General features: G+C 37.1%; 1 protein-coding gene across 3 annotated transcripts in view; it reads left to right on the forward strand.

Moving 5' to 3' along the window:
* Nucleotides 1-12,352, forward strand: part of VIRMA (vir like m6A methyltransferase associated) — a 66,615-nt gene that overhangs the window by 38,047 nt on the left and 16,216 nt on the right. For all 3 annotated transcript variants that reach the window (XM_004697472.4, XM_045296375.1, XM_045296399.1), the window contains 5 exons: nucleotides 5,507-5,600; nucleotides 5,732-6,276; nucleotides 6,796-7,031; nucleotides 7,468-7,720; nucleotides 9,305-9,522. In XM_004697472.4, the coding sequence (XP_004697529.1) occupies nucleotides 5,507-5,600; nucleotides 5,732-6,276; nucleotides 6,796-7,031; nucleotides 7,468-7,720; nucleotides 9,305-9,522 (1,346 nt within the window). The remainder of the gene's footprint in view (nucleotides 1-5,506; nucleotides 5,601-5,731; nucleotides 6,277-6,795; nucleotides 7,032-7,467; nucleotides 7,721-9,304; nucleotides 9,523-12,352) is intronic.

Genomic DNA, 12,352 nt, shown 5'->3' on the forward strand with positions numbered 1-12,352 from the left:
TTTTTATTATTTCTTTTCTTTTGCTATTGGAGGGATTGTTCTGTTGACTGCTCTAGTTGCTGGAGATTTTATGAGTGTTGTCAGTCATGAGTCTCTCTTCCTTTTTCATAAGTGAAATAATTGCTCTCAAACAACCTCTGATAACTGCTTTTGCTGTGTCCCATAGGTTTTGGTATGTTGTTTTTACATTCTTGTTAGTGTCTATAAACTTCCTATTTTCCTCTCTAATTTGACCTGTTATTCATCTTCCAATTGTTTTTCCTTGTTTTGTTTTTTTTATTGTTCTTTTGTTTATTTTCAGTTTTATGGCATGGTGGTGTGATGTCTGAGTGATGTCTATGTGGATGAATTTACTCAGGCTTGACTTGTACCCCAGCATGTAGTCTATTTTTGAATAAGAGCCATGCACACTTGAAAAGAAGGTGAATTTATTTTTTATTTGGGTGGAGAGCTCAGTGTCAAGGTTGAGTTGCCTAATTGTGGTGTTTCACTCTTAGTTTCCTTGTTGAGTTTCTTTCTTGGTCACCTGTCTTTCTCTGATAGTGGTGTTTTTAATTTCACCTACTGTGATTGTTGAATCTGTGATTTCTGTTTTCATGTTTTGAAGAATTTGACAAATTTTGCAGGTCTCTCATTAGGCGCATATATATTTATATGCTCACTGGTTCTTGATCTACTGATTCTTTTAGCATTATATAGTGACAATCCTTATCTCTTGTTATGATTTGCACCTTGAGATCAATTTTGTCTGAGATTAGGATTACAACCCTTGCTTTTTTTTTTTTTTTGGTTACCATTTGCTTGGTATATTTTTCGCCAGCATTTTATTCTTTATCTGTTTTCTTCTGTCTGTTGGAGGCAACAGTTAGTTGGGTTATGTTTTCTGAGCCAGTCTTCCATCCTTTATCTTTTAACGGATGAATTCAGACTGTTGACATTCAAAGTTATTACTACCAACTGTTAGTTTATTGTTGTCATCCTGTACCTTTTGTGTTGGGTGTTTTCCCATCTCCCTATATAACATTGTGCTGTGTGTGTGCGTGCTTCATCTTTGCCTTCTTTTCTTTGCTGAGGCAATGTTATCTTGGTGGTTGTTTTCGGCACTGACTTCCAGGTGGGGTTGCGCTATATGGTGGTCTTCTATTTCTACTTGGTGAATGTTGATCTTCTGACCACAGTGAGTACCCAAGGATTTTTCATAGGGTTGTGTGTCTTATAACGTATTGAGGTTTTCCTTGTACGGGAAGACTATTGCCTCTCCTATCTTAATAGACAGTTTGACGGGTTAGAGGATTCTTGGATTTGAGTTGTTCTCATTTAACTTTTAAAATATGTTATTCCACTCTCTCTTCCTCTTAATGGTATTTAATGATATGACTAAAGTTAATCTTACCTGAGTACCATTGTATGTGACTACCTTTTTTCCTCTACCTGCTTTTAAAGAGTTTTTCCTTTTCCTAAAAGTTGGATAATTTAAAGAGTTTTTCCTTTTTCTCAAAATTGGATAATTTAACTATTATGTGCCTTGGTGATTTCTTCCTAGGGTTTAGTCTAATTGGTGTCCTCTCTGCTTCCTGTATGATTGTCTGATTCTCATTCATTAAGGTGGGGAAGTTTGCTTCCAGGAATTCCCTCGCTACTTTAGCTGTTGACTTCTATGTTGTGTTTTGTTCCAGTATTCCTATTATTCCTTTTCTTAGTATCTGTCACTGAGCTCAGCTTTTCTTCCGCCTCTTTGATTGTCTTGTTTGACTGTCTTTCCCATTTGTTGAAGTCTGCCTGGTTGTCCTGTAGATCGCTGGTACTATTCTCTGCCTCTTCTAGTCATTTCATGAAGTCTGTTAACTTGTTTTTTTATTCTGTTACCTTACCCCTTAACGCTTATATTTCCCTTTGGTGCATGGACTTCATTCCATCGATCATGGACCTCATCTCCTCAATGGTTGTATCCTTAGTCTGTTGCTTCCCTCATATCCTGTATGACTGCAAGAAGCATTTTGAGGATTTCTGTTTGTGGCAGATCAGCCTCTGCTTCTTCTATGAGTGTTGTTAGGTCTAGGACTTTTGTTTCTCTTGTTTCCTTGTCAAGGGTGTTGATGTAGGTTGCTGTTAGCATGTAGTTTTGATGGCACTTAGTGCCATATTTCTGAAAGAAACAGGCCTAGAGCTTTTTCTCTGTGGGGCTGGTAAGAATGTGGGGCCTGCCTGTGACCTACCGTTTGGGTATTGGCCTACAATGTTAGGGAGGTGCTTCGGCAGTTTGGTGGCTGGCAGCAGCAGGGGGTGCTTAGAAGATGTCCTGTGACCGCCGCCTGTGGATATGATTCTGGGCCAGGTCAGTCCTTGCCTTGTCCTGGACACCAGAAGCCGAGGGTTCACAGAGATACTGTGAGTCATCACCGGGGCTTGTCACTGCCTGGCAGAGAGTCTGTAGAGCCATGGCGGTGCTGCAGGATAGGGCTGGTGCCGCAGGAAGGTGCTGGTGTTGGAGGTGGGCTGGCGGATGACCTACTCAGGTTCAGTGTTACCATGTATAGGCCCCTGGGGGTGGAAGCAACCCAGTGAAGAAGCAGCTGGGCTACAGGTGCTGTTTGAGAAAATTTCAGGGCTGGAAGTGGCCCGGAGAGAAGCCACTAGTCTGGGACAGACTAACCAGAGGGCTGCAGTGTTTGGGTTGGCCCTGCAGGACAATCTGCAGAGGACAGGGGATGGGTTCTGACTGTGGGTTTAAGAGCAGTGCTCACTTGCTGTGGAGTGATCTGGCCACAGGCTAAAGGGTTGTGATTGGACTCCACGTAGTTATTAAAGTGTTCCATTTGTGACTGCGGGAGCCTCACACTGTTAGTGGGCCCTGGCTGCAGTGGCACGGGCCACGATTGCAGTGGCACAGGCCAAGATTCAAACCTGGGCGCAAGTGCCAGAGCTACATGTGGGCGAGGGGTGGGTGGGGTGCGTTTCAACCCGGGCGAGTATGACCACGGGCTGGCAGTGTGTGTCAGACCTTACACTGCAGGACACTTTGTGGGGAGAAGGGGGCTGCTCGTGGCAGTGTGTGTTGTGGGCGAACTTTGGGCAGAGCCTAGGGGCTCCAGAGCGTGGCTAGCTGGGGGGAAGGTCACTTCCTTGGTCTAGGTAATACTCTGGATTGCTACAAGAATTAATCCACTTACCTAAATCCCCCATTCGGTCTCCTAATCGGTGAATTTGCTGCTCGCCATGGAACTCTAGATGCAGGTTGCTTACCTGGTTGCCAACTTGCCAGAAGTCCTCACACTCTTCTGACATCCATTTTGGTCTTTTCTTCCTTTCTTATATTTTTAATGAACTTTTTCTTTCTTCATGTCTATTATACTTGATATCATATGCAACCTGTCTGGTTTTGGTTATTAGTGTTCAGTGTCAAAACTATTCTTTAGATAGTGGTTCTCAACCTGTGGGTCATGACCCCTTTGGAGGTCGAATGACCCTTTCACGGGTAGCCTAAGACCATCGGAAAACACATAAATACCTCACAATATATAATTACATAAAGTTTTGTGATTAATCACTGTGCTTTAATTTTGTTGAATTATGTTCAATTTGTAACAATGAAAATACACCTTGCATAGCAGATATTTATATTATGATTCATAACAGTAGCAAAATTACAATTATGAAGTAACAACGAAAATAATTTTATGGTTGGGGTTCACCACAGCATGAGTAACTGTATTAAAGGGTTGCGGCATTAGGAAGGTGGAGAACCAATGCTTTAGATGGTTTCTCAATTTGGTGGGCTGTATTCAAGATTATATGTGGCTCTCATGGACTTGTTTAATTTTCTTCGGCTTCTAACTTGAACTTGGATATGAGCAAATACTGATCTATTTTTCAGTAGGCCCCTTGCCTAGTTTTGACTGATGATAATGAACTTCTCAATCACTTATTTCTGCAGATATAGTTGAATTTATTGCTGTGTATTCCATCTTGTGAGGTCCACATGTATAGTCGCCATTTAAGTTGTTGAACAAAGGTATTTGTAATGAAAAATCTTTGGTCTTGTGAAATCGTGTGAATTTTGGTTCTTTCAAAGGCCACAAAATCTTACTCCGCCTTCTTTGTTTATAACTGTGACAGTTGAATCTCTGGTATGTATCAGTGCATCTCAGTTGAATATTTTATTCATTTAAGAATGTAGAATTTGGTGAAAAATCTTCAGTTTTTTTAATCTTATGCCTTATTAGTTGGTATGTAAATTTGAATAATAGTTATATTAACTTGTTTATCTTGGGAACATATGGATATTATCCGATTAGTGACAGTACTGTACTTTAGGATAGATGTTGAATGTTCTTTTTGACAGTGAACGTGACCTCATTCTCTCTTCAGTTTGTCATTTCAGGCCTAGTTGACCATGTAATTGTCTGAATTGAAATGCCTAGTTTTAGCTTACTAATTTTTAGAATATTGATCTTTATGTATTCCACTTAACTTTTTATTTTTAAAATCATTTTATTGGGGGCTCGTACAGCAGATATCACAATCCATACATACATCGATTGTGTCAAGGACATTTGTATATATGTTACCATCATCATTTTCAATACATTTTCTTTCTACTTGAGCCCTTGGTATCAACTCATTTTCCCTCCACCCCCTCCCTTCCTCATGAACCCTTTATAATTTAGAAATTATTATTTTTTATTTCATTTAACTTTTAACAACTTCACTTTTCCCAAATTCATACCTCGTACATCCCACAATCCAGTCATTAATGAATCTTGCAGCTGTTTCTTCTCAGTTGGATTGTGCCCCATTAGTAAATAAAGGTTCTGCAAGATGGATCATAGGAAGGAGAGGGCTATTGTTTTTTGTTTGTTTCTCTTAGACTTAGAAGCCGGCATAGTGCCTCTTTAATGTTATTTCTCCCAAAGCACAAAATATTTCAAACCATATATGTGTTGGTCTGTGAAAGCTATGAAAAAAGTAAGTTAAATGTAACTATTTGTTGCTAGCAAACAACCCAAACAAGTCCTGAAGACAGGTAATTACAATATTTTTTCCCCCTCTAATTGTGCCCCAATTTGCAATCATAAATACTTTTATGGTACTTCAGTTTTGTTTTGTTATACAGTCTATATAGTTCTAAAACATTTCTGTATATAGTGTCTTAGTTTTGGAATGAATTTAGAGCCACAGGACTTTATAAAGGCAGTCATTGCTTCATTTTGGGGAAGGAGAATATTTGGAAAATGTATAAAGAGAGGAGCTGTTTTAACCTCTTAATAAAAAAGGTTTCTTACCTTTGTCTGCTTTTTAGTAAATTATTATTTTTCTTCATATAATATTACAGAAGCATAGCAATTTGACATAACATGTCAGCTTTGTAAACTTCCCTACCTATTGCCATGCACATACTGTGTTATACTTAACTTGAAGCTCAAAGTTTTATCAAATGCTTTGTCTGAAAATTTCTTTGGCTTCATACCAAGAAAAATGAAAATTCTGTTTGATTTTATTTTTAAAGAATATTGATAACTTGATGACTCCAGAAGGAGTTGGTCTTACCACTGCACTGCGTGTTCTCTGCAATGTGGCATGCTCTCCGCTTCCTGTTGAAGGTAATATGGCTACCTTCGGTTACTATTTAAGACTACTGTAAATAATCATTTATTAAATTCAGCATATGAAAGATGTAACCAAGGAATTAACTTATAAGTAATTAATTTTCTTTTTCCTTTTCTATATAAAGGTCAGCAGAAAGACCTGAAATGGAATCTTGCTGTCATTCAGCTTTTTTCTGCTGAAGGAATGGACACCTTTATTCGAGTTCTGCAGAAATTGAACAGTATTCTAACTCAGCCATGGAGGCTTCATGTCAACATGGGGACGACTCTTCACAGAGTTACTACAGTTTCAATGGCTCGCTGCACCCTCACGCTTCTTAAAACTATGTTAACGGAACTCCTGAGAGGTGGATCCTTTGAGTTTAAGGACATGCGTGTTCCTTCAGCACTTGTTACTTTACACATGCTCCTGTGCTCTATCCCTCTCTCAGGTCGTTTGGATAGTGATGAACAGAAAATTCAGAATGATATCATTGATATCTTACTGACTTTTACACAAGGAGTTAATGAAAAACTCACAATTTCAGAGGAAACTCTGGCCAATAATACTTGGTCTTTAATGTTGAAAGAAGTTCTTTCTTCAATCTTGAAGGTCCCTGAAGGATTTTTTTCTGGACTCATACTCCTTTCAGAGCTGCTGCCTCTTCCGTTGCCCATGCAAACAACTCAGGTATCACTTCCATATAACATGCATCTTATAAATGACTGCGGTAACATTTTTAAAAAGACGGTTTTGTTAAGGAACAAAACAAAAGCCTTCACTTCTCTCCCTCAAAAAAGACATAAAATAACTGGATGAGGGTGAGATAAAAACTGAAGGACAAGTTGGTCATTGAGGAAATATGGGGGTAACTTTTAAAATAAATTTTTGTTAAAGTGAGTTATTTTATGCTGTTGTGTATACTTGTATTTTAATTTTTTCTGTTATTTTAAATCCTTTCCCCTTCTTTTATCATGTGTTAGAATTTGTTTCAACAATGGACTCTGCTCTACTGACTGCTAACCTAAAGAACAATAAGATATTTTTAGACTGATTGAAGTCAAGTGAATATCTAATTGTATAATAGCAAAATGTTTTACATATTCAGCAAAGTTGTTTGTTTCATAACAGTTCTTCCCGAACAGTTTTTGTAACTATAAATTAATATTAAAAAAATCTTTGTACACACACATTATACTTTTTTAACAGGTTATTGAGCCACATGATATATCAGTGGCACTCAACACCCGAAAATTGTGGAGCATGCACCTTCATGTTCAAGCAAAGTTGCTCCAAGAAATAGTTCGCTCTTTCTCTGGCACAACCTGCCAGCCCATTCAACATATGTTACGGCGTATTTGTGTTCAATTGTGTGACCTTGCCTCACCAACTGCACTTCTGATTATGAGAACTGTGTTGGATTTGATTGTAGAAGACTTACAAAGGTATTTTCATTTTACATTGAAAAAAGTCCACAAGTTATTCTTGTCACAGATATATTTTTCACTTAGTTGTAAGACTCGTGTTTAGATGCCTAGGATACAGACACGTGCGTGCACACGTATATCAATATAGTGAATTAGAAAACTTTAAAAAGTCATTTCTTAGAAAATAACTTAGGGGTCTTAATGCTGGGTACTTGAAAAGGTGAGCTATAACATAGGACTCTGATTTAAGAAAACATATTGTTGAAAATTTGAATTTATAAAATGTTAAAGTAAAATTGTAAATTTCAGAGAAGTTGGCCTTATATCCAAAGAATGCGACGTTAAGTGTAAGATTTGCATAAGATTATTTGCATTTGTACCCAGGAATTAATATTAGTTTGTATTACTATAAAATCAGGAACTTTCTTTGCTAAATATGTTGATTTTATTTCAGCACTTCTGAAGAGAAAGAAAAGCAGTATTCTAACCAAACTGCCAGGCTGCTTGCTCTTCTCGATGCTCTGACTTCACACAAAGCTTGTAAATTAGCTATTTTGCATCTAATTAATGGAACTATTAAAGGTGATGAACGATATGCAGAAATATTTCAAGACCTGTTGTCTTTGGTGCGATCTCCAGGAGACAGTGTTATTCGCCAACAGTGTGTGGAATATATCACCTCCATTTTGCAGTCTCTTTGCGATCAGGTATGCTTTGTGATTTTATAAATTCTGTGTCTGACTTTCAAAGGTTCTGTTGATGCAAATCTTAACTGTGAATGAAGAGCCTCTGTTTCATTACTCCTGTAGAGGGACAATTTGCCTATTGAACCAACAGTAAAATGATTTAGTTGTCATTGTTTAGAGCTTGCTGCAGGTTTCTGTATCACAGGTTTTACTGAGGAATTGTTATCTGTAAGAGATTTTATCCTCTGGTATTTGCTGTGTGCACCATTGTATTCTTGGGATTGGTTATGTCTAATATGTTCATTTTCCTTCCAATTACAAATCAAATCATTCTTGGATGTTAAAGTTTTGTGATTGGTTGAATTAAGAATGAGCTCTTTTGTGAGGACAACTTTTGGAGGCACCACAGGCCACTACAATTTATTATATTTCAGATTAGTGTGCTTGCTATACATATTTGCTAAAAGTAGTAGTTTTTCCCCTTCTCTCTATATTATCGACTTGTAGCCTATAGTTCCACTGGTGACAGTTGTTTTAGCTGTAGCCCATTGTTTGCTGTAGCCCGTTGTGATTGATGTCCTTGGAGCTGATGTCTATACCTGCTTGCATTGTAGCTTGGAAAATGCTCCTGTAGTTTTTACCCCTTCTCAGCCACAATATTTTTAATAGAATCTCACATTGGGAGATTTATCTTTCCAGTCTGATTACATGTAACATTCAAATCAAGAAAAAATAATTTTGGTGTGACTTATTTTCACACAAAGGGGACCTGGTAGAAAATAACTTTGGAGTGAAGTTATTTTAATCTTTTTTTAAAAATTTATTTTTTATTTTTTGGGTTATTTTAATTCTTTAACCTCATTGTCCACTTCCCTGCTGCTTGTCCCATAGCCTATGTTGAGTTGCTTGACTATACCAAACGATACTACATAGCATCCCAGCCTCAGCCATGGCTAATTTATATCTTTTGATGTAAATTTTCTTTAGACTTTTTAATTCAGGTCGATACAGGTTTCAAGGTATTGAAGTGTTTAAAAATGATGATAGCAAGAAAGGCTACTTGTGAAATGCGCTTTACTCATTTCTATGAAAAAAGCCTCCAGTTAGCTAAACTTGTTCGGTATTGAAAAACCTGGATTTTAAAAACATATAAAAATTATATATATTGCTTCCAATTATGTACAAAGTATATAATAGGAAAATTGTGCTTAAACATGTAGTTGCTGTATCCTTTGTAATATGTAAAATCCCAGCATAAATATGTGTACTAAAAGTTTTCTGAGTGGTTTCTAGATAAATCTTAAAATGGATATAAATTCATGGTAAATAATTTTTTTTTAAAGAATATAAAATACATCACTTTTAAAAGTAACTTTGAAAATAGGAAATGCATGCAGTGTAAAACAGAAGGAAAATGTTTTCAAAAGATGCTTGTGAAAGTGTTAACAAATAAATCTTCCTTTAGGTGGTTAGTCTTTAATTTTATTTCTTTTGTTCTTAATATGTTGGAGTTTTTGCTTGGTATGTACTTCTAATAAAAACTGGCCAAGTGATGGGGATGATGGTTTAACATGTTCACTTTTCTTATGCACCTCTGCCCCACAGGACATTGCACTTATTTTGCCAAGCTCTTCAGAAGGTTCCGTTTCTGAAATGGAACAACTTTCCAATTCTCTGCCAAACAAAGAATTGATGGCTGCAATCTGCGACTGTCTCCTGGCTACCCTTGCTAATTCCGAAAGCAGCTACAGCTGCTTACTGACATGTGTCAGGACAATGATGTTTCTTGCAGAGCATGACTATGGATTATATCATCTAAAAAGGTGAAGCTTTACCTAGTTTAATGTGATCACGTTTGCAGTTTCAATGTTACTCCTCTCACAGTAATTCATATCTGTTGGAGAAAGCTGAAGTAATGATTTTTATTTTAATGAGGATACTATGTGTTTATGTGAAAGATTGATTAGCAGTGAGATGTCATACTTATAACAAAGTCTTTGGAAACAAAAATATAATTTGAATAGACACACCATTTTTTTAGTTTACGTTAAAAACCCCAATTTTGTATTGTGGTTTAGCTGAAAGTTTACAGAGTAAACCTTTGTACAAATTTTTCTCTTATATTGGATACAATTGTCACAGTGTCAGCATTCTTATTTCCATTTTGTTTGTTCTATTTCTTTTTCTTTTTAGCCTTTTGTGAATTGAATGAAGGTTTACAGAGCAGATCAACAATTAATGCACATTTTGTTTCATGTCATTGTTTTTAATTCCTGCAGTGCAGTATCACCTATCCCATTCCTTCCCTGTGTTTCCTGTGGCCATTCTTTTGTCTTTTCAAGTCTTTCCAAACTTTGTGCTTGCTTGTGTAAATGCTGCCTTTTAAATTTCAAGTGGCTGTTTATTCTAAGATGTGCATACCTCCCTAGTGCTTTTGTCCCCCTTAAAGACTTGTCTGTTGTCTGGATGAAAATTGAGCTATGGGAATGAGTTAATTTCTAGGCCTGAAGGGTGATTAAAAGCCATAGTCTCAGATTCCACCAGTTTCAATCTTTTTTTGTGTTCTGTATTTTTCTCCCACTTTTCTCAGGGTGTTCCAATGTGCTCCCTTTCAGAACAATTGCTAGTAGTAACTGGGCACCCCCTAGTTCTTCTCACCTTAGGGTCATGGAGCCTGATCTGTGTATGGCCCATTAGTCCATTGGAGTACTGATTTCCATGGGTCTTTGATTTGCTTCACTTTTCTTTCCTCTAGACAAGGAGAAACCAATGACTGATCTTAGATGGCTGTTCTAAAGCTTTTAAGACTGCAGTTGCTACTCAACAAAGCAAGGTGCAGAACATTGACTTTGTGGACTATGTTATGCCACTTGAACTTGATGTCCCCCAGGACCATGGTCCTGCGCCCCTAGATCCCGTGATCATTCCCTTCAGGGTGTTTGGTTATAGCTATGAAGCTTTTGTAATTTGCCCTGTAAGCTCTACACATTCATGGAAATATTTGTAGCCAAGATAAAACACTCATGTATAGCTATCCTCTGTCAAACCTATGTGTATTTATGAATAAACTCACACTTACCCTGTCATATCCATTCAGCTTGTATCTCTCTCATCTGTGCATCTATTCATAGATCACATATAATCTGGGATTGTGTATATGATAGTAGTTAATTTCTGTTGGTTTTCATTGTTGCACTCCTCCCTGCTTTATCCTCTAGTAAGAAACTTACTTTCCCGTCTCTCACCCCTGATAACCATCAACAAATGCTTCTTTTAGTCTGGAAACCTTTTTTTGACTTTTTACCATAGTGACCTTATAACAATATTTGTCTTTTTGTGATGGTTAATTTTATTCAAGGAGCCTGGGTGGCATAGTGTTTACCTGTTAGGTTGGTAACTGCAAGGTTGGCAGTTCGAAACCACCAGCTGCTCAGTGCAAGAAAGATGAGGCTTTTTATTCCTGTAAATGGTTACAGTTTTGGAAAGCCACAGGGACAGTTCTACTGTCTTTTATAGGGTTACCGTGAGTCAGAATTGACTTATGGCAGTGAGTTGAGTAATTTCCATTCAAGATAATGTCTTCCAGGTTCATTAATGTTAGGTGTTTTGCAGGTTAATCACTAGTCTTTAACATTGTGTAGTATTCCATTTTGTGTATGTACCATTGATCATTGATGTGCATTTAAGTTCTTTATATCTTTTTGCTATTGTGAATAGTGTTGTGATGAACACAGCTCTGTGTGTGTGTGTGTGTGTGTGTGTGTGTGTATTAGTGTTGTGGTTCTTCTGTAGGATATATACCAAGTAGAAGTATTGCTGGGTCATATACTATTTTTGTTTCCAAAATTTTAAGGAAGTGTCATTCCATTTCCCACATTTTACAGCCTCTTTAAAAGTCTCACCAGTAGTGTATGAGGATTCTAGTCTCTTCACATCCTCCCCAGAATTTGATATTTTCTGTGCTTTTGAACTCTGCTGTTAATGTTGGGGTGAGATAATATCTTTTGTTGGTTTGATTTGCATCTCTTCAATGACTAATGATCACAAGCATTTTTTCATATGTTTACTGGCTGCCATTCTTAATGTCTTCTTTGGGGAAATGTTTGTCTGTTCATATCCTCTGCCCATTTTAAAATTGGATTCTTTTTCTTGTTGATGCATTAGTGTTTTTTATACATTTTAGAGATTAACACCTTGTCCAGTATGTCAATGCCAACATTTTTTTTTCCTAGTCTATGGGTTATCTTTTTATTCTTGGTGAAATCTTTTGATGCATGTGTCTAATTTGTAGGAGGTCTCAGTAATCTAGTTTTTCTTTTGCTGTCAGTGTGTTTTCACTATATCTAAGAGTGTACATATGCCATTATGTTAGTGCCTCCTATTTGTTTTGTTTCATTGAGCTAGCTTCCTTGCCTCCATATCTTTGCTTTTGGGTACTTGTTGACCATTTGATCCCATGACTTGACATTCATTTTTGAGAATGGTCAAACAACTTACACATTTAGTTGTTTTTTAAAAAATTTAAAAAAATCATTTTATTAGGGGCTCATACAACTCTTATCACAATCCATACATACATCAATTGTGTCAAGCACATTTGTACATTCGTTGCCCTCATCATTCTCAAAACATTTGCTCTTCACTTAAACCCCT

The sequence above is a fragment of the Echinops telfairi genome, unplaced genomic scaffold (assembly GCF_000313985.2).
Source record: "Echinops telfairi isolate 266 unplaced genomic scaffold, ASM31398v2 ScPeMD7_1;HRSCAF=3_0, whole genome shotgun sequence".
Taxonomy (NCBI): domain Eukaryota; kingdom Metazoa; phylum Chordata; class Mammalia; order Afrosoricida; family Tenrecidae; genus Echinops; species Echinops telfairi.